This window comes from Hemiscyllium ocellatum, chromosome 3 (genome assembly GCF_020745735.1).
Source record: "Hemiscyllium ocellatum isolate sHemOce1 chromosome 3, sHemOce1.pat.X.cur, whole genome shotgun sequence".
Taxonomy (NCBI): domain Eukaryota; kingdom Metazoa; phylum Chordata; class Chondrichthyes; order Orectolobiformes; family Hemiscylliidae; genus Hemiscyllium; species Hemiscyllium ocellatum.
The window spans coordinates 103,292,427-103,319,907 of NC_083403.1; the positions used below are offsets into that span (position 1 = coordinate 103,292,427).

At 41.2% G+C, this 27,481-nt stretch overlaps 1 protein-coding gene across 1 annotated transcript; it reads left to right on the plus strand.

Moving 5' to 3' along the window:
• Nucleotides 1–1,048: 1,048 nt before the first annotated feature.
• Nucleotides 1,049–25,114, plus strand: psen2 (presenilin 2). Its single transcript, XM_060852378.1, has 11 exons — nucleotides 1,049–1,185; nucleotides 3,952–4,139; nucleotides 9,380–9,615; nucleotides 11,542–11,683; nucleotides 15,827–15,894; nucleotides 15,977–16,197; nucleotides 16,973–17,071; nucleotides 18,436–18,513; nucleotides 22,022–22,156; nucleotides 23,459–23,577; nucleotides 23,998–25,114. The coding sequence occupies exons 2-11, from the start codon at nucleotides 4,008–4,010 to the stop codon at nucleotides 24,151–24,153; spliced, it is 1,386 nt and encodes a 461-aa protein (XP_060708361.1). The 5' UTR covers nucleotides 1,049–1,185; nucleotides 3,952–4,007; the 3' UTR covers nucleotides 24,154–25,114.
• The last annotated feature ends 2,367 nt before the right edge of the window (nucleotides 25,115–27,481 follow it).

A 27,481-nucleotide genomic window follows, 5' to 3' on the forward strand; every position in this document is an offset into this window, starting at 1 on the left:
CAACCGATTAAGGAATTTGCCCCCATTTATGTTGGTTTTGCCGGGATTCCTTGAAGCCCAAGAACAGTATTTCTTATCTCACTCCTCAACTTCAACTCTTTTGCCAATGTTTGGGCCAACGAGTTGAAAAACCTGGCCAAATCCAACTGAATACCAGGTGACCATTATGTAATTTCCACTGGATGTTACTGTCATGACAAAATCCATCATTTTTCCTATTATTCAGAGTAGACAAATAGAGCAGTAATTGGCTGGGTTGGATTTGTGTTTTCTGTAGGCCAGGTATACCTGAGTAATTTTTTCAACGTCGCCAGGTAAATGCCACTCTTATTGCTATACAGGAACAACTTGCCAGGAGTAGCAAGTTCTGCAGCACAACCGTTCAGTACTGCTGCCGGATCGTTCTTAGTGTCCATAGCCCTCACAGTATCCAATACCTTCAGTCTTTATTGATATTATGTAGTTTGACTTTGTTTGGTAGTATTTCGATGAGTTTTTAAAAATGTTTTAATGTGTTAAAGGCGCTATATAAATGCAAGCTATTCTTGGAACCTTGCAGTCAAATTGTGCAATGAAAAGACTCGACAGATGATCAAGTGGGACAGGGCGAGTTACATGTCACTGCAATGCGAGGCACAAACACCAGCATAAACTGGTTGAACAGGAAAACCGGTTTCCCTGTTCTACTTTTTGAAAAAGAACCTGATATACGTTTGAATGGGATTATTCTACAGAAAGTGAAAAAGATAAACATTTTTTAAAAGGGGGAAACCAAAGCTGCTGAACTATCATCAAAATTTGTGTCACAAAATAAACAGTGGTATTCGGCAGCATACTATATCCCTTCTGTTGGCAAGACTTTCTGCACTCAGCTGATTTTCTTTATTTTTACTTTTTTTATATAAAGTCGAAGATTGTTAAAGACTCAGAACAGTGCACTGCAATCCAAACGACAGAGCAGGGTTACAGCTTAGTTGCTATATACAGCCATGTGATGGGGGCAGTCCCACTCTCAGCACAAATAACGTTCAAATCTCATGAGATGTAGGGTTTGTGGGAAGGAGTTGTTCTGTCCTTGTTTTGATCGGATCAGCTGATATTCTGCCTTCTTGTCTACCCTACGGTGGGATGGTTACCTGCTCAGATCTTTTCTGAATCACAAATCTTCGGCTCCCAGTTGACCAGGCAAGTTACAGAGGGGAGGGTGGGACTTTTTTGGTTTCGGTTGACACTTTAGTTCGTGTGTTCGCTGCTTTGATTTTAGTCAGGTTTCTACTCGGATCCTCTTTTCCTATGTGGGTTTGGGAACAGAGCTAAGAAACTAGAAGCCTATGGTACTGGGCCAGAGACAAGGAGGCCTTGTCTTCTATATTCAGGACAACTACAGCCTGTAATTCCCATTGTACGCTACCGTGGTGTTCTGCTGCTTTCATACGGCACAAATCGTTAATCGAAGCATCGGTAACCACACTTTGCAATAATAAGGGCTTTAAACGATCGTTCTGAAAATAAACTTCTCTGCAAAACAGAGGATTGGGGAGTGGGGAGAATTAAACCTTAATGAGGAAGTGCGAATACTGCAACCGATTGGTTAGAGTAATAGAATCATAGAGATGTACAGCACGGAAGCGAACCCTTCGTTTCAACTCTGCCAAACCGACTAGATATTCTAACCTAATCTAGTCCCACCTGCCAGCACTTGGCCCATATCTCTCTCAATTCTTCCTATTTCATATACCCATCCAGATGCCTTTTAAATGCTGTAATTGTATCAGCCTGCACCACTTCCTCTGGCAGCTCATTCCATACGTGCACCACCCTCTGTGTGGAAAACGTCGCCCCTTAGGTCCCATTTAAATCTTTCCCCTCTCACCCTAAACCTCTGGCCTCTAGTTCTGGTCTGCCCCACCCCAGGGAAAAGACTTGTCTCTTTACCCTATCCATGCCCTTCATGATTATATTCCCCTCAGCCTCCAATGCTTCAGGGAAACCAGCCTCAGCCTCCTCCTATATAGCTCAACTCCTCCAAACACGGCAATATCCTTGTAAATCTTTTCTGAACCCATGTCAAGTCCTTATTTTTGATTGCCAACCCTGCCCCAGAATCACCCTGGAGTGTCCGGAAAGAGAAGGTTAAACTTTTGATTTCTACCTGCAAGCAAACAGACACCTAGGAGATAAATCATAAGGGGGATTTTTAAAAAAAAAACTTTGTTTTATTCTTTTATTTCCCCAGTTTCCCATATTTTTACAAGCAGTGCAAAAAGCAGTTTTACTGAGTATATCAAATGTCACTCAGTTGGGTGGTGTTAAGTCTCTTTGATTTCCAGGTTGGCAATGGGGAAGGTGAGGTGCTATGAATATGATCATGTTGGACACTCAGGGGTGAGGGTTCCCAAGTCATGCAATGAAACTTCTGAGAATATTACCAATGACAGAAGAAACATTTCCTATAGATGTCGGGATTCTGCAGCTCCAAGTTCCCTGTCACGGTGAATCAGTCTGTGCATCAATGCTTGTGCTCTATTTTTAAACTGGAGGAGAGCAAGCTGTGGTGCCATCTTGCTGTAATGGCCATTGACACAATAAATGTTAATGTGCTAACAATCACTGAATTGGATGTGCGAAGACACATCTCTTTAGAGCAAAGAAAATTAAATGGAGCTTTATTACTGATGTTAAAAATCAATAAAGGATTTTGATACAGTAATTGAGGAGGAAATATTTCTACTGGCAAGAATGTCAGTAAACAGAGGGCACAAACTTGAGGGCACTGTCAAAAGAACTGTGGAAAATGTGTTATTTTTTAACATAAAAATTGTAGTGATCTGGAATGTGCTTCCTGAAAGGTGAATGGGTGCAGACTTATCCAATTACCTTTTGAAGTTTACTAATAAATACGAGACAAGAAAAACAAAAGTGCAGGAATATAGGGACAGAGTACAGGGTTGAGACTGCTTGTGTTGCTCTGTTAAAGAGCTAACATGGGTATGATGGACCAGATGTGACCTCCTTTGTGCTGTGAGATGCAAGGATTCAGCAATAAAAGGGAATAGCTTGAAACTCAGGGAAGTGGGAACCAAAAGATTTAACCACTTTATACAGAGTATGATGTATGTACAGAATGGAATGCAAGTCAGTGGTTAGTGATTGCATCCAAAAGAGAAAATGCTGGAAAATCTCAGCAGGTCTGGCAGCATCTGTAAGGAGAGAAAAGGGCTGACGTTTCAAGTCTAACTGACCCTTTGTCAAAGCTAGTCAGTGACTGCATCCTTGACTTTGAGTGAATTGGATAAGTGCCCAGTGCAATGTTTGGTTCACATGATATCAAGAAATGGCTGAAAGTACTGGATACTGTGAAGGCTATGGACTCTAAGAACAAACTGGCAGCAGTACTGAAAATTTGTGCTCCAGGACTACTTGTTCACCTTGCCAACCTGTCTCAGTACAGCTACAACACTGATGTTACCTAGAATATTAAAAAAATTGTCCAGGTATGTCTGGCCTACAAAACAAGGAGCAAATCCAACTTTAAAATGATTGTCTACCCTATTAAAAAGATTACCTTTTTCCATTTTCTTATCATTGCACTTATGTTCGGGACACCAATTCCAAGTAGTGCGAGACTTCTTACGCTTACATTACTGACATCAGTCCCTCCAGACACTGGCTCCTCCTGGTTACATTAGCAAAGCTGTCTCCTTGCAGTTACATTACCAGTACTGGCTCCCTTTGGCCAAGTTAACAATGCCAGTTCTCCATAGTTACATTAATAAATCTGACCCTCACTATTAGATTATTAAAACAGGTCAGGTCTTGCAATATGATGAGTTGACTGAATACCATAATTGAAGGGAGTTACAGTACACTGAACAACATCAATTTACTGGAGGTAATATTTAACTGCAGTGTTCTTCATCTGTTCACTGACATTGTCTTTATGTTTTCCAGAGTTACCTGGCTATCGTATGTGAGATTATCCACTTGTGCTTGCAGAAAGATCGTTCATGATTTCATCAGATAGCGAAGAGGAACTGTACACTGAGAGGACGGCTCTGATGTCAGCCAGCTCCTCTGCAATGCCTTCCTATCAGGAAAGGGATGGGATGCCTGGTGCTGCCAATGTCCGGACTAACCGAGTAAGCATGCCAACAGATCAGAGTGAGCCATCCAGTGCTGGGCTATTGACAGTCTTTGTACAATTTAAAATCTGAAGTTGAATTACATAGTATTCTATAAACATACACACATTTCATAGAATTAAATATATGGCAGAAATAAGTCCATTGCAAAGAGTGTTCTTCAGCATGGAGACAGGCCTTTGGCCCAAACTGGTTTGTGCCGATAAAAATGTCCATCCACACTAACCCTGTTTCCCTGCACTTGAGACATATCCTTCTAATCCTTTTCTAACCACGTATTTGTCCAAATGCCTTTCAAATGTTGTTAACATACCTGCCTCAACCATTTCCACTGGCAGCTCATTCCATATGCATACTAACCTCTGTGTAAAAAGGTTGCCCCTCAGATTCCCTTTTATTCTTTCCCTTTAACCTTCAATTGATGCCCTCTGGTTGTCGATTCCCCAACCCTGGGAAAAGGACTGAGTATATTCACCCTATCCATGCCTCTCATGATCCTATACACCTCTGTAAGATTCCCCCTCATTTTCCTATGCTCTAAAGGAAAATGTCCTAGCTTGTCCAACTTCTCCCTATAACTCAAACCATTGTATTCTGGCAACATCTTGTAAACTTCTTCTGCACTCTTTCCAGTTTAATAGCATCCTTCCTATAGGCAAAAGTGAAGACTGCAAATGCAGGAGATCAGAGTCTAGATTAGAGTGGTGCTGGAAAAGCACAGCAGGTCAGACAGTATCTGAGGAGCAGGAAAATCGATGTTTTGGGCAAAAGTCCTTCATCAGGAATAAGAGGAAAATCGCAAGGTGACCAAAACTGAACATAATACTCCAAGTGCGGCCTCCTGAATATCTGCAACATAATTTCCCAACTTCTATACTCAAAGCCCTGACTGAGGAAGGCCAGTGAGCCAAAAGCCGCCTTCACAGCCCTGTCTACCTGTGACAGAGAGCTGTGAACCTGAACTCCAAGATCCCTCTGTTCCAGTACACTCCTTAAGGCCTGACCATTCACCATGAAACCCCTACCTTGATGTGACTTTTCAAAATGCAAGACCTCACACACTTATCTATATTAAACTTCATTTGCCGTTTCTCGACCCACTTCCCTAGCTGACCAAGATCATGCTGCAATTCCTGACAATCTTCCTCACTGTCCATGATACCGTCTACTTTAGTGTCATCTGCAAACTTACTAATCATGTCTTGTACATTCTCATCCAAATCATTGAGATAAATAACAAACAGTAATGGATTTAGCACTGACCCCTGAGGCACTCCACTAGTTACAGGCCTCCAGTAAGCATCCTTCCACTATTACCCTCTGCTTCCTACCATCAAACCAATTTTGTAATCAATTTGCCAGCTTGCCCTGGATTCCATGTGATCTAACCTTCTATAGCAGTCTACTATCTGGAACCTATCAAAGGCCTTACTGAAATCCATATAGACTACATTTACCACCCTTCCCTCATTAACCTTCCTGGTCACTTCATTAAAGAAGTCTAACAAATTTGTGAGGCTCGATCTTCCACTCACAAAGTCATGCTGACTACTCCTAATCAAACCCTGTCTTTCCAAATGCATGTATATGTTATCCCTCAGAATCTTCTTAAGTAACTTACCTACCACAGATGTTAAGCTTACTGGTCTATAGGTCCCAGGCTTTTCTTCACAGCCCTTTTTGAATAATGGCACAACATTTGCTATTCTCCAGTCTTCAAGGACCTCACCCGTAGCTAACAATGATGCAAAAATATCAACCACGGCCCCTGCAATTTCTTCTCTAGCCTCTTGCAGCGTTCTTGGCTATATCTGGTCGGGACCAGGAGATTTAGCCTCCTTCAATATGGATGTCCCCAAGATATCACCACTAACTTTCCAAAGTTGCTAAGTCTTCATGTCTTTCTCTATGGTCATCGCAGAGGAGAAATATTCATTGAGGACCTCACCCATCTCCTGTGGTACTACACATGTCCACTGTGGTCCTTGAGGGGCCCTATTCTCTCTCTAGTTATTCTTTTTCCTTTTAATATACTTAAAGAGCCTCTTTGGATTCACCCTAATCTTCTCAGTCAAAGCTATCTCATGCCCCCTTTTTGCCCTCCTGAGATCCTTCTTCAGTAAACTCCTGTATTCCCTTTATACCTCCAGGAATTCCTTTGGTCCCAGCTGCCTGTACCTGACCCATGCCTCCTTCTTTATTCTGGTCAAAGCCTCAATGTCTCTTGTCATCCAGGGTTCCCTATTCCTGCCAACTTTGCCCTTCACCCTCATAGTTACACTGAACTTACAGCACAGACACAGACCATTCAGCCCACATGGCCATGATATTGTTACACTCTATTCAAAGCTTCTCCCACCTCTTAGGATATCCTATCAGCATATCCTTCTATTCCTCCTTATCCCATGTGTATGTCTAGCTTCTCCTTAAACACATTCTTGTTATTTGCCGCAATCATTCCCTATAGCAGTAAGTTCCACATTGTTTGTTTCTCTCTTGAATAAAAAAGATTCTCCTGAATTCTTTATTAGGTTTATTCATGACTATCTCACATTTATGGACCCTTGTTTTACTTCCATCACAAATGGAAACATCTCTGTGTCCATCCTGTCAAATCCCTTCATATGAAGACTTCTTTAAAATCACACAAGAAATACCTATTTTCTAGAGGAAAGGGCCTTAGTCTGTTCATTTCTTTTTCCCCTAATAGATAGAGTCAGAGAGATGTACAGCACGGAAACCGACCCTTCGGTCCAACCTGTCCATGAGGACCAGATATCCCAACCCAATCTAGTCCCACCTGTCAGCACCCAGCTCATATCCCTCCAAACCCTTCCTATTCATATACCCATCCAAATGCCTCTTAAATGTTGCAATTGTACTAGCCTCCACCACATCCTCTGGCAGCTCATTCCATACACGTACCACCCTCTGCGTGAAAAAGTTACCCCGTAGGTCTCTTTTATATCTTTCCCCTCTCACCCTAAATCTATGCCCTCTAGTTCTGGACTCCCTTACCCCAGGGAAAAGACTTTGTCTATTTATCCTATCCATGCCCCTCATAATTTTGTAAACCTCTCTAAGGTCACCCCTCAGCCTCCGATGCTCAAACAGCCCCAGCCTGTTCAACCTCTCCCTGTAGGTCAAATCCTCCAACCCTAGCAACATCCTTGTAAATCTTTTCTGAACCCTTTCGAGTTTCACAACATCTTTCCGATAGGAAGGAGAGCAGAATTGCACACAATATTCCAACAGTGGCCTAACCAATGTCCTGTACAGCCGCAACATGACCTCCCAACTCCTGTACTCAATACTCTGACCAATAAAGGAAAGCATACCAAACGCTTTCACTATCCTATCTACCTACGACTCCACTTTCAAGGAGCTATGAACCTGCACTCCAAGATCTTTGTTCAGCAATATTCCCTAGGACCTTACCATTAAATGTATAAGTCCTGCTAAAATTTGCTTTCTCAAAATGCAGCACCTCTCATTTATCTGAATTAAACTCCATCTGTCACTTCTCAGGCCATTGGCCCATCTAGTCCAGATCCTGTTGTAGTCTGAGGTAACCCTCTTTGCTGTCCACTACACCTCCAATTTTGGTGTCATCTGCAAACTTACTAACTGTACCTCTTATGCTCGCATACAAATCATTTATGTAAATGACAAAACGTAGAGGACCCAGCACCGATCCTTGTGACATTCCACTGGTCACAGGCCTCCAGTCTGAAAAACAACCCTCCACCATCTGTCTTCTACCTTTGAGCCTGTTCTGAATCCAAATGGCTAGTTCTCCCTGTATTCCATGAGGTCTAACCTTGCCAATTCATCTCCCATGGGGAACCTTGTCGAACGCCTTACTGAAGTCCATATAGATCACATCTACTGCTCTGCCCTCATCAATCTTCTTTGTTACTTCTTCAAAAAACTCAATCAAGTTTGTGAGACATGATTTCCCACGCACAAAGCCATGTTGACTATCCCAAATCAGTCCTTGCCTTTCCAAATACATGTACATCCTGTCTCTCAGGATTCCCTCCAACAACTTGCCCACCACTGAGGTCAGGCTCACCAGTCTATCGTTCCCTGGCTTGTCTTTACCACCCTTCTTAAACAGTGGCACCACGTTTGCCAACCTCCAGTCTTCCAGCACCTCACCTGTGACTATCAATGATACAAATATCTCAGTAAGAGGCCCAGCAATCACTTCTTTAGCTTCCCACAGAGTTCTCGGGTACACCTGATCAGGTCCTGGGGATTTATCCACCTTTAACCATTTCAAGACATCCAGCACTTCCTCCTCTGTAATCTGGACATTTTGCAAGATGTCACCATCTATTTCCCTACAGTCTATATCTTCCATATCCTTTTCCACAGTAAATACTGATGCAAAATATTCATTTAGTATCTCCCCCATTTTCTGCGGCTCTATACAAAGGCTGCCTTGCTGATCTTTGAAGGGAACTATTCTTTTCCTAGTTACCCTTTTGTCCTTACTATATTTGTAAAAACCTTTTGGATTCTCCTTAATTCTATTTGCCAAAGCTATTTCATGTCCCCGTTTTGCCCTCCTGATTTCCCTCGTAGGTATACTCCTATTTTCTTTATACTCTTCTAAGGATACACTCGATCTATCCTGTCTATACCTAACATATGTTTCCTTCTTTTTCTTAACCAAAACCTCAATTTCTTTAGTTGTCCAGCATTCCCTATACCTACCAGCCTCCCCTTTCACCCTGACAGGAATATACTTTCTCTGGATTCTTGTTATCTCATTTCTGAAGGCTTCCCATTTTCCAGCCGTTCCTTTACCTGCGAACATCTGCCTCCAATCAGCTTTTGAAAGTTCTTGCCTAATACCGTCAAAATTGGCCTTTCTCTAATTTAGAACTTCAACTTTTAGATCTGGTCTATCCTTTTCCATCACTATTTTAAAACTAATAGAATTATGGTCGCTGGCCCCAAAGTGCTCCCCTACTGACACCTCAGTCACCTGCCCTGCCTTATTTCCCAAGAGTAGGTCAAGTTTTGCACCTTCCCTAGTAGGTACATCCATATACTGAATCTTAGTGTAGCGTCATTCTTGTAAGTATTTTTGCTCTGTCATTACTTCTTTAAGGTTTTTGTAACAAAGACCATATCTGTGCATGATACTCCAGCAGTGTGCTGTCTGCAGGGTTCTTTATGGTTTAATATGACCTTTAATGGTACCTTGTGTTGTTTTGCCTGCACAGCGCCGATTGGCAGCCAGTCAACCAGCAAATCCTGCAGAGAGGAGCAATGGCACCGAGAGTGGGCCTGCAAACAGAGATACAGGTGGAGAGGGCGAGGAGGAAGAGGAAGAGGAGCTAATTCTAAAGTATGGGGCGAAGCACGTCATCATGCTGTTTGTTCCTGTTACGCTCTGTATGGCAGTCGTGGTGGTGACAATTAAATCCGTCAGCTTCTACACACAGAAGGATGGGCAACTGTAAGTGTCCTGCAAATTACTGCCTTCTGATTTGGAGATTTGAGGATCTCTTGCAAACCTTGCTCATGTCTCCTGTATTTAGACAGCTCAGACACCATTCAGCCAAACAGCTCCAAGCTGGTGTTAATGCTCCATACAGATCTCCTCCCACTCTTTTCATTGAACTCTATTTATATTGTCTTCCATTTCTTTCACCTCAAGCATTTCTCTAGCTTTCTGTTAAATGCATCTACATGCTTCACTTCAACTACGCCTGTTGGTATTGAGTTCCACATTCTCATCATTCTTTGGGTAAAGAAGCTTTTACTGAATTCCCGAAAGTTGAAGCATGTTCTTTACGTCTATTATATCAAAGCCCTGTCTGACCTTAAGGACTTCTATCAGGTCATTCTTCAGACATCTCCAAAACTGAGAGAAACGAGCCTTGGCCTAGTCAGTCTTTCCTCACACATATAGGTCTGGTATTGGACTTGGAGTTTTGTTTGCACTTTTTCCTGTGTCTGTATGACTTTTTTATACTGTGGAAACCAGAACTGAGCACAATGTTGTAATTGTAGGTCTAACTACGCTGAATTTAGGCTTTATTTTTAAATTATACTAGAGCAAGCTAATGTAACCCTTAAGAACTTGTTTGGGAAGAAAAGTGGATTTCCTTTCCTATAATGATTCAAAGATGTTTTATTTATTCCCAGTTCCCCCTCCTGATCATACACGCTCCATCTGAGGGAGACACTCATTCAAATGTTACCCAGGTTGCAGGCTTTTTTGTAGACCAAAGCCAGAACAAGCCAGGATAACTGTTGTGGATTTGGAAATCCTTTATTCTAGCACTGTCTTCAGGTGTCCCTTCTGTGAGCAGATGGAAAGGGGTGAACAGAAATTAGTTTCTGGCCATGAATCGAGACCACTTGCTCCAGCTTCAGTTCATGATGCTGGCTATAACTTGCTAGTTGCAAAAAGCAGAAGAGTTTCAGCTGCCTGAGTGACCCCAGGGCAGGTTCTCATTTGGAATCTCGGAGAAACGGAGCTCAGGGCACCTGCTGTTGCAATTTCAAAAGTAATTTTTCTGAGTGTGTGAAGGGGCTCTCTAAGGCCCTGTTAGTTTCAGCAACAGCTCCAGTTCTAACTTCATGCAGTCTAGTAAAGCCCAAAAGATGTTCTTTGTTGGTGTTAAGTCCACACTGAAAGGACAGCCCTTGTTTCAGGATTTTTAATTCTTCTAGATGTGCTCCAGTACAAAAGAATTCCCAAGTGTACCATCAGGACAGGATATTTTCAATTATTACACGCATTAATCCTTTTGTTACATGGCAGACACAGGAAATCTTAATAGTTAAATGATGATGCTGCTGATCATTAGTAGATATAACAAATTTTGCTACTTTAGATTTTCATCACAACAACATAAATTCTTATCGTCCCTTTAATATGATCTGTAAATCTGCGAGTGTGTTAATCATTGTATTATGACTGACGAGAGCCTAAGCTTTGCTTTTGTGTCTCCAGATCTCTGCACATCTCTTTTTAAGATGCTTCTGAAAACCTGTCCTTTTGATTAAACTTTTGGCCTTCCCTCTGAACATCACTGAATTTGTTACAATGTGAAATTTTAATTGGGAAGTGTATTGAGATGTAGTATGTTAAAGTTCAAAGTTTGGGAGTAGCTCGGGTGCTCGTTGTTGTGGTTCTGTTCGCCGAGCTGGGAATTTGTGTTGCAGACGTTTCGTCCCCTGTCTAGGTGACATCCTCAGTGCTTGGGAGCCTCCTGTGAAGCGCTTCTGTGATCTTTCCTCCACCATTTATAGTTAAAGTATGTTAAAGTGTACGTTGTTCTTGCTACAGCTATCTAGGAAGACTTGAACAACAACTGAATTGTTGGGAATGAAATAAATTCTATTAACTTCTTTTTCACTTTTTCCTCCACAGAATCTACACCCCATTTACCGAGGATACAGACTCTGTTGGACAACGTATCCTTAACTCCATCCTGAACACATTAATAATGATCAGTGTTATTGTCGTAATGACTATAATTCTTGTTTTTCTTTACAAGTATCGATGTTATAAGGTAGGGATTTTTAAATTTGTGTTTATTATATAATTATACATTTTTCAAGAGGAAATGATTTGGATACGAGCATAAGAGGTACAGTTAGTAAGTTTGCAGATGACACTAAAATTGGAGGTGTAGTGGACAGCGAAGAGGGTTACCTCAGCTCACAACAGGACCTGGACCAGATGGGCCAATGGGCTGAGAAATGGCAGATGGAGTTGAAGTCCGATTAATGCAAGGTGCTGCATTTTGGGAAAGCAAATCTTAGCAGGACTTACACACTTAATGGTAAGGTGCTAGGGAGTGTTGCTGAACAAAGAGACCATGGAGTGCAGGTTCATAGCTCCTTGAAAGTGGAGTCATAGGTAGATAGGATAATGAAGGCGGTGTTTGGTATGCTTTCCTTTATTGGTCAGAGTATTGAGTACAGCAGTTAGGAGGTTATGTTGCGGCTGTACAGGACATTGGTTAGGCCACTGCTGGAATATTGTGCGCAATTCTGGTCTCCTTCCTATCGGAAAGATGTTGTGAAACTTGAAAGGGTTCAGAAAGTTTTATAAGGATGTTGCCAGGGTTGGAGGATCTGAGCTACAGGGAGAGGCTGAACAGGCTGGGGCTGTTTTCCCTGGAGCATCAGAAGATGAGGGGTGACCTTATAGAGGTTTACAAAATTATCAGGGGCATGGGTAGGATAAATAGGCAAAGACTTTTCCCTGGGATCGGGGAGTCCAGAACTAGAGGGCATAGGTTTAGGGTGAGAGGGGAAAGGTATAAAAGACACCTACGGGGCAACTTTTTCACATAGAGGGTGGTACGTGTATGGAATGAGCTGCCAGAGGATGTGGTGGAGGCTGGTACAATTGCAGCATTTTAGAGGCATTTGGATGGGTATATGAATAGGAAGGGTTTGGAGGGATATGGGCCGGGTGCTGGCAGGTGGGACTAAATTGGGTTGGGATATCTGGTCGGCATGGACGGGTTGGACCGAAGGGTCTGTTTCTGTGCTGTACATCACTATGACTATTTTGTACCTTAGTGGCCTGATAAATTGGCATCCCTGCCACCACCTTAAACACTCACTCCTTCCATCATTGATGTACAGTTCCAGCAGTGTGGACAATCTACAAGATGCACTGCAAAAACTCACCCAAGGATTTTTCAAAAGCACAGTCCAAGCCCATAATCTTTACCTCTGAGAAGGACAGGGACAGCAGATAAATGGTAGCTCCAGCATCTGCAAGTTCACTTCCAAGCCACACAGTTTGGAAATATGTCAGCTCTCCTTCACAGTCACTGGGTCAAAATCCTGGAACTCCTACTCTAACAATACTATTATTGCCACTTAATTGTATTTGGGGCTTAAAACCATTTATTCCCTCAGTCTTAAACTTCTGTCTCCACTTGATCACTAAGATCTAAGAACATTCCTCCCTTTGATCAGCAACTATGGGGGCGTAATATGGAATTTTGAAAATGCAGGAGAGGAGCAAAGCACCTCATTTTGGGAAAATGTAGTTGTCCCACATGCCTGGGATGGATTCTTGTTCACTGAACTAGAGTCCACAGAGATAGGACTATAAAACTACAGACTGATCTAGTAGCCTGCACTCCTCGGGGACTATCACTAACTGAGAGGAGCTTGAACTCTGTGATCCTGTCGGCCATTAATGAACTATCATTGGCTATGGCTCGGTAAGTAGCATTCTCACCTGTCATAATGACAGTGTTCAAATCTGACTTGAACAGCAGCATTGGTGGAGAGAAATAGACAGCCTTTCTGGTTGATTTCTTCATCAGTAAACATTAACTACTTCTCCATAAGTATTACCTGAGCTCCTGCTTACTTTGAACATTTTATTATTTCAGATTACCAGTATTAGCAATATTTTACCCTTGAAGACTTACTGTGATGCTTCCAATCTAGTACTGAGACAATGCTTGTGCTGTTGGAGGTGCCATGAGACATTACATCAGGGCTCTGTCTGCTTTTGCCTGAATGTAAAAAATTCCCATGGTGCTATTTTGCTGAAGAACAGGGGAGTTCTCTTTTTTGTGTCCTGACAATCAATTACCTGATCATTAGCCCATTGCTGATTGTAGGAGTGTGCCATTTATAATTTATTGCTGTGTTTCCTATATGGCAGTGTAATTCGTGCCACTGCAGATGCAGTGTCAGCCACAGTGTATCAGAATCTGTGACTGTTAAAAGTGAGTGATGATTTTTGTGCTTTCTGACAGTCAGTTATGCATTTTGTTTTGCAAGCTGGTCTTTCATAACTGTCTTCTCAATAATAAAATCAGTTCACAGAAAAATGCAACTTGTAGCAAGCGAACAGTTTAACAGGCATTTTCTTGTAATGGCATTATGAATGATTGTAGTTTATTTTCAATAGTTTGTTTCAATATCGATTCACCTAGAATTTTTGACGTCAGTTTGTTATAAACAACTGAGAGTTCTCATAACTGGCTGAGGAAATCTACCTATGCATTGCTGAAAATAGAAGTTTACGTTTATCGGAAGCGCTTGAATATGCGTTTCTTTTGTAGCTATGTGTTTTTTATTTTTTTTAAAAAATTAATAATAATCGTCATTTGCAGAACTGAAGACATGACCCTGGGATTAACAATCCCTTTCACTGCCAGCTGAGCCAGCAGGCTATGTAATAATTCCCTCCATAAAGCCTTTTTGACTTTGGGGACAGCTGTGACCCTTCGTAAGGAGACTTTATTAATACAGTTAATGTTTCATATTTCTGAATATCAGCCTTTGCACAGATTAGCTTTTATTCTAAACTTGCTATCTCCAGTTAACAGTGGTTGAACCTTTTCAAAACTGTCCCTAAGCTCCACAAACAATAACTCTCCTGGGGACTTTAACAGCAATGTTTCAGAGCAATTTTAGTATTTGGAAAGATATGTGTTGCCAACGTTCATAATGTGAGCCAAGTGGACATGTGCAGCCATTCCTGATGCCTTTCTACTTAGCAGCAGGAGTTATACTGTTCCTATGTGACACCAGTGACTTCACTTCAAAAGTACTTAACTTGTTGTATAGCACATCGGGGCACTACATTGTTGTGAGTGGCATTGTATAATTCATGTTCTGTGTTTAATCACTGTGACATTATACACTGGACTATATTTAAATTGTGAGATATTATAGGCTGTGTAGAAACATGCAACATTACAGATTGTGGACTGTTCAGTAACGTATGTTTGAGATTATAAAGGAGTTAGCGCAAAACTATGAAATGTTGCAAACTATTGTTGGTATTTGATATCGGTTCCGCACCCAATAATGTGACCAGTGGGTGATATTAAATTGGAATCATTAGGATGCAATGGAGGAACCACCTTCAGCTTGAGTCATTACCTCTTTGCAAAGGTATTGATAGCAGACGTGGCTCAGCCATATACACTAGAAAGATGGTTGTTTAATGGTGCTACTGCAGAAAAGGCCTGCCTTGTGTCACTTACTCTCTGAAGGTTACCCAGCAACTGGAGCCTTCTTTACCATGAGACGAATACACCAAGGGAGGTTTTATTTCTCACTGTTGACTCCACGTAGCAGTGGGATCAATCATGTATTTCAATCATGTGAGTCTCCAAACAACAAGTCCTTTCTATAATTGTGTTGAAAACAAAACTGGCATTCAACTCGCTGTTCACTCACATGACGTCAGTACCCACTGCATTAAAGACTAATAACAGATCAAGACAACACCGCAATAGCAAAGAAGAAGTAAGAACTTGCATTATATTTTCTCTATATCTGATCCATCTCATTCCAGAGAATGGGCAGGGGCAATGTGTTTTCCCTTGTATCCACGTCAATATTTAACATTCAGTTAACTTTAAAAGAAAGTACTGGGTCATTACCCCATTGCTGTGTGTAAATTGGCCACTGCATACCTTGCATGATGACAGTGGATGCACTTTAACAGGTCTTTATTGGGGACTGTGAAAGGTGCTGTAAAAATGCACTTTTTGTCTAATTTATTATTACTCTGTGAACCTGCCACAGAACTTCAGTTGGAGTTTGATATTGAGCTAGCACTGAAGAATGTGAGTTTTTTTTCTCACTGCTCTTTGGATTCAGCAGCAGATGGAACAAACAACTGAAAATGGTCACCTAACCAGAGCTTTCATGTTTTCCAGTTTATCCATGGATGGCTGATTCTATCCTCTCTCCTGTTGCTATTCCTCTTCACGTACATTTACCTAGGGTATGTATTTGTATTTTCCCTCCCATCTTCCTCAAGCTTTTGTCACTTGCTAAACTTACAGCTCAGTTTGTCTCACTTCTAGTGAAGTCTTTAAGACATACAATGTGGCCATGGATTATCCCACCCTGATCCTAATCATTTGGAACTTTGGAGCAGTAGGAATGGTTTGCATCCACTGGAAGGGACCTCTGCAGCTCCAGCAGGCTTACCTCATCATGATCAGTGCACTGATGGCCTTGGTCTTCATTAAATACCTCCCTGAATGGTCAGCTTGGGTCATTCTTGGTGCAATATCTATTTATGGTATGTGCAAAACTCTCATCAGGATTCATAAACAGAAAGCATTTAATATTCAATGTATCACATTGATTGAGTACAGGATAGTCTCAGTGGGTTATTTTACCAAAAATTAAATGACAACAGTTTGTGTAGTAAGGTGCAATATGTGCCTAAAAATAATGGAGAACAAGATGTTATCATGGCTGTGCTAACATAACTGTGATCAGCGTGGCTCAGTGGGTAGTCCTGTCTTCTCTGAGCCTATCTTACTGAGTGCCTGTCTGGAACTTAGCACACTCTCCAGACACTCATGGTATAATGCTGAAGGAGTATTGCACTGTCAAGAGGTGCTGCCTTTCAGCTGAAACATCTAAGCAAGGTCAGGCAGTTGTAAAAGACCCCACGGCATTATTTCAGAGAAGAGCAGGAGAATTTTCTCCACTGTCCCTGTAAATATTTAGTCCTCCACTGATGCCTTAAAAAAATCCTGCAGTTTGTGGGAGCTTGCAGGGTGCAGTTAAATTGCTGCCTTTCTTAAATTACGATGGTGATGACACTTCAGAATACTTCTTCAGCTTTGAACACTCAGCATCCAGCTCCATCGAGATTGAAATCTTTCTTTAATGTAACTAAGTGTTCAGCAGATAGAAATGAAAGCAGTATAAGAGCTAGTATCATCGTTAAATTAACTCAGGCTATCACCTGACCAATATGATATTTTATAACTATTGCACATAGTGGTTTTCATTGAGTTCAATGTGGTTGTGTTGATACTTCATTATGTCTTTTTTTTCTACAGATCTAATAGCAGTGTTGTGCCCGAAAGGTCCCCTGCGTATGCTTGTGGAAACAGCACAGGAGAGGAATGAACCAATATTTCCTGCCTTAATATATTCCTGTAAATATACATTAAACTGCACCTACACATTTTGGAATTTTTAAAATCCAAATATCACTGATTGTAAAGGAAGGAAACGCCTTGAAGTATGAGAACACCACAAAGGCTGATTGAATTCAGCATCATAGGGATTAAATTGGAATGCTAGGGTTCAGTCTAATAGGAACTGATTTGGGATGGTGAGGTTCAGTGTATTGTAGAGGGCATTTGGAAATGTAACTGTGCAGTGCAAGTGGGAAGAGGTTCGGATGTTGTATTATCGAGTTTGTTACCAATTTATACCCCAACATTCTCAATGAATGGTGCATAGAAATGTAGTAAATTGCATATTTGAAGTTTCAGTACATCAGTTTCTGTGTTTGGTTTGGTGAGTTGGCTTAACATTTGATTATATTTCAAAGGCTGGTTCTGGAATTCAGGCTCATGTTGAGGCATAACATATCTTGATTCTCAAGATATTCAGTTTGTGGGTGGGTCAGTTAGCTCAGTTGGCTGAATGGCTGGTTTGCAATTCAGTGTCACGCCAACAGCACAGTTTCAATTCCTATATTGGCTGAGGTTACCTTTGAAGGATGTACTTTGTCAATCTCACCCCGGCCTGAGACATGGTGACCCTTGGGCTAAACCACCAACAGACATCTGTCTCTAATGACAAAGCAGCCCTACGGTCTGGTAGGACCGTGGCAACTTTACCTTATTTAGTTTGGGAAAGACTAGCTCACACTCTTTCCTGGCTGGAATATGACAGGAAGAAGAACACAAGTCAAACTTGTCTTGAGCGTAACAAGTGGACTCTAACTAGAAAATTAAAAAAAATAAAGTGCTGGAGAAACTCTGGTCTGGCAGCATCTTTGGTGAGAGAAACCAAGCTAATGTTTCAAGTCTGAGATAACTCTTCTTTGGAACTAAAAAGAACTGTGAAATGGTGTTTTTTTTTGTTGTTAACAGCAGAGGTGGAGAAGCAAATGTAACAGATTGTAACGGAACAAAAGACATCGGAAGTGAGAATGATAGTAAAGGAGATATAGAATGTAGAATGAAAGCATATAAAAGAGAAAATAGGTTTGCTCTGCTGAGGGCAAAGTCAACAAGACATGGCCAGGGAAGGCTGGGGTATAAGAAAAATGGAGGACAGAGGTAATTGGTTGAAGTTGTGGAATTCAGTATTTCCAATGCTGACATTTCTGTACTTGCCCTGCTAGAGTGTTTCAATGATACTCAACACAGGCTGGAGGAATAACGCCTCATTTTCTACTTAAGCGCTTTACAGCCTCTAGAACGGAGTTCTACAACTCCTTTCAGTTGCAACTCCAGCAATATTTTGCTTTTATGACTGTGTCCTAACCAGTTCGTTTTCTCTGCAGCCACAATGGTTTGGTTGGTAACGATGGCGAAGCGAAGTGTGGACACTGAGGAGCCTCTGAACTACACCTGTAATGCAGGTCAGTGTGAGACTCGTGCTGAAGTAACTTCCATAAAGCACTTTAAAATCTTAGAACCCATCCAGGTAGTTTGTTTGTGGAATGTAGCTCCCAAACTCAATTTGTCAATCACTGTGTGCTAATCATGTGTTATTGTAGGATCTTGGCAGCATAGAGGGAGACCATCCAACCCACTATGTCTTGTGCTGATTTTTTTTTTGAAGTATCTCTAATTCTCTGGAGTTGATGGTAGTAATCTATCTTGAATGCTGGTAGCTGTCTGATTGAAAACACTTTCACGTTGCCAGAGTAGGAAGAGACAATTCAGTTAAATCATGGCTGATCTGAAATTTCACTTCATTTATTCACATTTCTTCCCTAGCTATTAATACCCTCATCCAGCGTATCAGTCTCCATCTCAACATTTTTCAGAAGACCCCAGCTTCATCAGATTTTAGTTGAGTGAACATTCCAGATTTCTTCTATTTCCCTGTATGAAGAAGTTCTTCCTGACCTCCCCCCGAGTGGTCTGACCCCTTCCTCCCCAGGGGAAACAGTTTTTTGGTATCTACCCTATCTTTAGTCATTTTAAAACATCTTGTTAAGGTCACCCTGAATCTGATATCTTTCAGAAAAATATAAAACCAGCTTTTCCAACCATTTGTCATAAGGTAACCATTTTGTTTTTGATATTGTTCTATTCACTTCACACTGCACTTTCTTCAAGGTTGGTACATTCATCTGAGGTACAGTGCCCAGACTGAATTAAATGTAGACCTAACCAATGTCTCTCTCCAGTTGTAGCACAACTTTCATCTCTTCCACCAACCTGCGTTAAGTCTCACTTTCCCACTCTTTCTTCACAGTCTTGCAACTGAATTTCTATCTTCTTTCTAACTTAGATAAATAGTGGCCATTCTTTCATCTCCACTTGGCTAATATCCTGAAACTCCCAATGTAAAAGCACCATGAAAATACCTGTAAAACATGGACTAAAGAAAATCCACCTTGTCAAGGAAGCACTGGGAATGTCAGCCTTGCTTGTAATGCCTATATCTTGAGAATCAAGTGCTGAAATTTCTACTGTCTGTCATCTGAAAAGCAGTTCTTATCTGCAGAAGGCAAGTGGTATACAGGTCTGACAAATTAGCTGAGGCAGTTCAAAAGGTATCTGGTAAATAACCATCTGAGGGCTAAACATTGCCTTGCAGTCACAATAAAATCTGGCTGTCAGAGGAGAAGTTCATTTTCTAATATTGGATCCTGTTGTATTTTTACCTTTTCATTTTATTTTCGAGGAAGCAAGCCTGGCTTCCTGGAGGCCACTTACAGGAAGTTTGTGCACGTAGTTCAGTGGGTGGAAAGATTAAAGACTGAATATTACATCAAATGATATATGGGGAGTGAATAGGCAATAGGTCCAATTTAGTGAAAGGCGCAGCATGAACAAAAATTCTGAATTGTTACACAGACAGACACCCCCCCCCCACTGTGCAACAGTCCTCTGAAGGTTTACAAAATTATGAGAGGCATAGACAGGGTAGACTGTGCAAATCTTTCCACCATGGCAGATGTGTCTAAGACCAGAATGGCATACATTTAACATATGGAGTAAGTTGTTTAGAGGGAATCTGAGTAAAAAGCTTTTCACCCAGGCGGTGTGGAAAATGTGGAAAACGCTGCCTGAGATGGTGGTGGAGGCAGGTACTTTTGCAACATTTAAGCAGCATCTTGATGCGTACTTAAAATACCAGGGCATAGTAAACTATGAAGTAAATGTAGGTAAATGGCATCAGTGTAGTTTGTAGTCTGTTGGTCAGCACGGACCTGGTGGGCTGAGGGGCCTGTTTCTATACTTCATGACTCTATAGGAACTGGCATAACTTGGCAAATACTTGGGTGCTGTAATGAAAAGAGAAGCAGGTGGAATGGTTGGGTCACAGGAGTGGCTAAATGGCCTCCTTCATCTATAACTATCTTGTACTATTCATCTTTAACATTATGCTGTTATGATAATGAAAATTAGGACACCATTTGCTATCCTAGAGATGAGGGATAATATTACAACATGTCTCTGTGTATGGGTAGGCTTCGGGGGAGCACTATAGCACCAAACTTCCCAGTATTTGCTGTCGGTGAGGGAGGGGGGGGGGGGGGGGGGGGGGGGGGGAGGTTCAAGACATTGCCATAGCAATGAAATTGCTTTGCCCTCTTTTCCCAAAGAAGGCCATTCAGATATGACAGGGTGGTGCACCCTGGTGTTGGGAACACCCAAAAGAACAGACTTGAGGGGCTGAACATTCTGGTTCTGTGTTTGAGATCAGTAATTTACTGTCTGCCGTGGCAAAACCATCAGAAACAGTCTGCTTATAAGTTTTTACAAGGTCGCTCATGGGATGTGGGTGTTGCCAGGCCAGCATTTCACTCATGGGATGTGAATTTATTGTCTGTTCCTAATTGCCCAGAGTTAGGAGTCAGCCACATTGCCTGGGGTCTGGAGTCATATGTGGGTCAGATCAGATTTGTTTCTCTACAGGGCATTAGTGAAACCAAATGATTCTTTTACTGACAGCTGACAGTGATTACATATTATTATGAAACTAACTTCTAATTCTTAATTCTTCTTAAAAGAAGAATTCAAATATCATCATCAGTCCTGGTGGGATTTGAACCCACATGCCTAGTACTCTGGATTACTAGTCCAGTGACATTACCACTATACTACCATCTTCTCCCCACAAGTAGGGTTCCTCCTTGCTTCCAATTCAACTGAGGCATTCAGTGGAAGGTTTTAACTCGCCCAGCTATTCTTCAGTGAGTGCACAACCCACTGTGCGATAGGAGCTTCACATTCTGAGGATGAAAATACAGTAAAGAAAAACCTGTGAGAGGGAAGATGAATGGTGCATAGACATTCATTGAATAAGTTTCACAGATTTCCAAGTTATTTTCAGTAAAATGTGTCCTATAAGTTGTCTTTTGAAAAGGCTACAGTAGAAATCTGAAGGAAAGGAAGCTTTGGGAACAGGTGAGGAGTAGATTTGCTACCTGTGATGGGTTTCATGCTGCGTGGTTTGAACTCATTAAAATGGTCTCATAAGGTCTCACCCAGCAATGCGCTCTCAAAATTGTCAGCCCATAGCAACAGTGAATTAGGTGTTCCAGTCCTCCAGGACTGAAGATTAATCTCTGGAACATTACCCTCAGCAAAAAAAAATCCCAAGAGAAAAATCAGGGGTTCTTTTAAAAAGGTGGTGTTTTTGCTTGTAACACCATTTGGAATAGGGAAGAAAGACTGTTTAACTGAGGGTTGAAAATGGTCCAACCAGGTCATTAAAGAACCCTTCCACCTTCCTCTGGGATGACCATTGGCAGGAGTATGTGGGTGTGGGCGAGGTGGTTAGAGTCAAATATCCAGTCTAAGACCATAATCAACTGCATGTGTGGAATTGTTTATTTCTGTTGCAGTATTTAGTGAGAATTCTTTCATTCAGGCCAGGTGCTGATATCTTGTTGTGTTTCTGCCTAGATAATTATCCTGATGTGGAGATTGAGGCAAATCACCAGCCTACTGAAGGATTGGAGAATGTTGCTGATTTGCCTCCAACTCAAATCCAAGGGGTGCGCCAATCAGCTGCCGGGGGAGAGGAACTCGAGGAAGAAAGTATGTGACCGTATCCTGCTCATTTTATTAAATCTCCTCATCCACGTGCACACACATGCAACCTAAACTTCATGCAAGTATTAGGCAACACCTTGTGGAATTCCTTCCCTAAAATCTCTCCACCTCCTTTAAGACTTCCACAAAATCCATCTGTTTGAACAGCTGCTGGTCACTCTGAACCTTTTTGCTGTTTACTGCCAGATTACACTCCTGTGAAGCACTTTAGGGATATTTTCATGCTACAAAAATGCAATGTTTTGTCTAGCACAGCCTCCACCTGGTGCAGTGAGGTCACACTCTCCTGTAATTCTTCCAAGGGAAAACTTAAATTGAGATTGAACTAAAATGTTGTTCCTGCCTTCCACTGACATTAGGAAAACTGCCCTGTTTTCTAATAATGTCGTGGCCAACATTCCTCCCTCAGACAGATGTTAAAGCCAGAATTGGCTCCAAGCATTGTTTTCCTCGGCTAGGCTTGGACCCTGACTCCAAATTCAAAAATAACTTACATTGTAACTGTAGTATTGGGCTCATTAAAATCACTTCACAATGGTTATGCAACCCGTATTCATATAATTCTCAGAACAGTATGCTCCTAAGGGTAGTTGGAGTGTGGAAATCATTGCCTAAAAGATGCAGAACCCCTCAGCTCCTTTAGCAGGGGGAGTCTGGATATGCAGCTCAAGTATTTTAACCTGCAGGGCTATGATCAAGTGCTGGTGCGATTCGGCCAGATGGATTGTTCTTTTCGCAGTGTCTTATTGTGCAGTAAACTTTTTATAATTCCCCTCATTACCATCTGCCTTTAACTAGCATTTTCACCCTCTTAAAAATTAGAAAAATACTCCAAAGAAGTTTCAGTTTCAGGTATAGTGAGCTAGGCTATAGCTAGATTAAACAACACAGAAGATCTATTGATCCAGTTGGTCTATTCTATGTTTATGTTCGACATGAGCTCCTCCTGTCCATTTTATCAGTGGATCCTTCACTTCCTTTCTCCCTCATGTTACTCAATTTCCCTTTAAATGCATTTATTTCCATCATGATGAAGCCTATTTCAAATTTTTATTGTCCTTTAGACAAACATGCTTTCAAAAAGAATTTATGAGTGAATATCTTCTGTTGATAGTCCCCAGTTTAGTATTCTCCCAGAAGTAGAATGTTTACCAAATCAAATCTCTTCATAATGTTTGTGTCTTCAATCAGGCCATCCCTTTAGCCCTTTTCTTTTCTAACCTATTCAAGTGTTTTTGATCACTTTCTAATCTCTCAATGATGGTATCCTTGTGACTCTATTCACAGAGGGCGTGAAACTTGGCTTGGGGGACTTCATCTTTTACAGTGTCCTGGTGGGCAAGGCTGCTGCAGGTGCCAGTGGAGACTGGAACACAACCTTGGCCTGCTTCATTGCCATTCTGATTGTAAGTTTAGAAAAATACTGATTCTGATTGTTTCACAAGGGATTGTGTCAACACTACAGGAACTAAAATCTCCCAGGGAAGGCAGTTGCAAACAGAAACTAAAAGTGCAAAATCATGGGTCTCTTAAGTTGTTTTTAACATCTTTCTTTAAAACAATGAAGAAATGTGCTGCACCATATTGGACATGGTGAGAAAAGCTTTGAAAGTATAGTAGTCAATAATTAGCTAAGAAACCTGGTCAGACTTTGGTGTAATGCAAAGATGGATATGTGGGATGACCAATATGTGGAAGAGGAACGCAGGCTTGTTTATACGATGCCACCTCTTGGGAGTATGTGCCTGTAGCATTGGCAGTCCCACATTTCTCCTGTTTAGGTACACTGGAAACAGCAAAGTCACATCCTCCTTTATTTTCAACAGGGATTGTGCCTCACGCTCCTGTTGCTGGCTGTGTTTAAGAAAGCCTTGCCAGCACTCCCCATCTCCATCACCTTTGGCCTGGTGTTCTACTTCTCCACTGACAACCTGGTTCGGCCTTTCATGGACACTCTTGCTTTTCACCAGTTTTATATTTAAGAACTCGACTTAAACTCCACCTCACTTGGACTGCTGATAGTAGGTGCAGGGTTGGGGAAATTTCAGCACTGATCTTAACCTTGTAGAGGTCCAGAAGAAAAAGAAAAATCATTTTATATATTCATAATTTAATGATGCAAATGTTATAGCCATTTTGAGTCTGACCAATTGTGCAAGATTGAATTTTAAGAAGTGTCTTTATAGAAATAAAAGTATGTTTATTAGTATCTAACAACCCCACTTTTAGTTATGTAAGAGCACTCTGTCTCACACCAACCCCCACAAAGGATTTAGAATGTAAACAAGCAAATGGAATATGAGCGTGCAGGATGGAAAATGTGCCATGAGGTTTCGGACTTAAATATGTAGAAGCTTTTATTTATTTAGTGTTAGAGGAATTTTGTGTTTTAGTTGGTCAGCAAGGTGGATGGAAAAGTTTAGGGGAGCAAGGAGTTGGAAGTGAAGTGAGTTTATTAACCTAGCATTGAATTGTCATACTTTGAATATGAAGGTGAAAGATGCTCTTTCAGTTTATATAACCTATAAAATGTAGAATCAGTGCTCTCCAGTCAATGTAAGAATGGAGTCATCTCTGTGCTGTGGCAGAAGTGGTACTGCAGATGCTGGAGATTAGAGTCAAGGTTAAAGTGATGCTGGAAAAGCACAGCAGTCAGGTAGCATCCAAAGAGCAGGAAAGTTGACGTTTTGGGCAAAAGTCCTTCATCATCTCTATGCTATGTTTAGTAGTGACTGTTTACTACAAGATTCATTCTGTTTGTCTAATCATGTGAAAGAACTATAAAACAAATGTTTAATGTCACCTAAACTTGATCATGTGATCACACTGGACTATTTGTACCAAATCATGATTGTATGAGGAAATGATTTGTACCCAACCTCCCCAAAACATTACCTCAGGGTTTTGTAAAGTTTAAGCAAGTAAAATAGAATTTTACAATTATGTCAGTCAGTATTTGTGACGTACTCTGTATTGCTTTGCCAAATGCATTGGCAAGTGTCTTTTCCCTCGGGTCGGGGCTGTTAAGACGAAAGGGCGTATTTTTAAGGTGAGAGGAGAAACATTTTAAAAAGAACATGAGGGGTACTTTTTAGTGGTGGTTCATGTGTGGAATGGACTTCCAGAGGAAGTGGTAAATGCAGGTATAGTTAGAATATTTTTAAAAATTGGATGAGTTTATGAATAAGAAATGTTTAGAAAGATATGGACCAAGTGCAGGCAGGTGGGACTAATTTACAGATTAAGATTGGCATGAACCGGTTGAACCAAACTGTCTGTTTCCATTGCTGTATGCCTCTGATCTTTTTAAATTAAGCTGTAATATTCCATGATCCAGCAAAATCCAACAGAAAGACAGTACTGGGATCGGGTAATAATGTTACTTGGCCACTGTTCCAAATCATGCCTCGCAAAGTCTCGTCCCAGAACTGAAACTTCACAATTATTCACTAGTGACATATGAATCAGGAATAGGCCTGCACTGCCATTCAATAAGATCATGGCTGGTCTGATTGTAACCTCATATCCACATTCCTAACTACCCTGACAACCTTTCACTACCCCCTTGCTCAACCTGAATCTGTCCACCTCTTCCTTAAAAAATTCAAGGATTTTGTTCCGTTAACCTTTTTGGGAAGCCTATTCCAAAATTTTTTAAAAATCATTTAATCTATGAATTAAATAGATGACCACTGATTTTTACACTAGTTCTCTGATAAACACATCTACCCGTCAAAATCTCTTAGGATTGTATGTTTCAAACATACAATTGAGTCACCTCTTACACTTCTAATTCCACTAGATACAAGTCCAGTATGTCCTATCTTTTCTCGTTCGAATAGAGGTGATGACCGTGTGGTATTATAGCTAGACTGTTAATCCAGAGACCCAAGTAAGGGTCTAGGGCCATTGGTTCAAATCCAGACATGACCAGTTGGTGGAATTTGAATTCCTAAAAATCTGGAATTAAGAGCATTATGATGATCTTGAAAACATTGTTGATTGTCAGGAAAAGCCATCTGGTTCACTAATATCCAGAATCTACCCACCTCTTCCTTAAAAAATAAATTCGTGGATTTTGTTTCCACAACCTTTTCAAGAAGCATATTCCAAAAGACACTTGTGCTTCAGAATAAAACAAAATCACCTTAGCTATGTTTAATCTATGCTGGGGCAGCGCAGTGGTTAGCACTGCTGTCTCACAGCGCCAGGGACCTGGGTTCATTTCCCACCTCAGGCGACTGTATGCGTGGAGTTTGCATATTCTCCCTGTGTCCATGGGTTTCCTCCAGGTGCTCTGGTTTCCTCCCATAATCCAAAGATGTGCAGGTCAGATGATTGGCCATGCTAAATTGCCCATAGTGTTCGGTGCATTAGTCTGGAGGGGGAATGGGTCTACGTGGGTTACACTTCAGAGGGTCAGTGTGGACTTGTTGGGCCAAATGACCTGTTTCCATACTGTAGGGAATATAATCTAATTCTTTGGGGAAGAAAACTGCTGATCTAGGTGTGACTCCAGACTCCCAATGATACAGTTGCCTTCTGGGAAATTAGGGTTGGGCAATAAATGTTAACTTAGCTAACATTATCCACATCGAGTGAAAATAATTTTTAAAATCCTGGCATTATAGCTACTATTCTGGTAAATCTTCCCTGAATTGCTTCCAATTTATTACATCCTTCTTCAAATAAAGTACATAGTTCTCTCAACATGGTCCCACCAGTGTCCTGGTGAGACAGCATAACCTTTCTACTTATATTTTCAATTCCTCTCACGACAGATGGTGATGTCCTATCAACTTGCCTAACTACTTGCGATGCCTGCATAATAACTTTTTATGATTCATACACAAGGGTACCCAAATCCTTTTACATCTCAGAGTTTTGCAATCTCTCACTGTTCAGATAATATGTTTCCTTTTATTCTTTCTACCAAAATGTTCAGTGTCTCATACTGTATTCCATTTGCCAGATCTCTGCCCACTTACAGGCCATTCTACTGTAACGCAACAGTTGTGTTCTTCTGCAACCTCGTGCAATGGAAAACTGCTATAGAAAATTGCGCTGTAAAAGATTGCTAATAGAAAATTGCTATACCCGTTCTGTAGAAAGTTTGTGTTATCCAAACAATGTCCACATTTCATCAATCGTGTTATAGCTAATTCACACTGATGAGATGCATGTTTTAGCAGAATGACCTGTACTTAACCAATCTTGATCCTTTGTCGTCTTCACATCTTACTTTCCGACAAAGCTTTGTAACATCATCAAATGTAACATCTGTTCCTTTTATATAAATCATTAAAAAAA

Coding starts and splice junctions, on each gene's coding strand:
- psen2 (XM_060852378.1), top strand. CDS start 4,008: ATGATTTCATCAGATAGCGAAGAGGAACTGTACACTGAGAGGACGGCT. Junction 9,616..11,541: donor ACACAGAAGGATGGGCAACT/GTAAGTGTCCTG, acceptor TTTCCTCCACAG/AATCTACACCCCATTTACCG. Junction 15,895..15,976: donor TTCACGTACATTTACCTAGG/GTATGTATTTGT, acceptor TCTCACTTCTAG/TGAAGTCTTTAAGACATACA.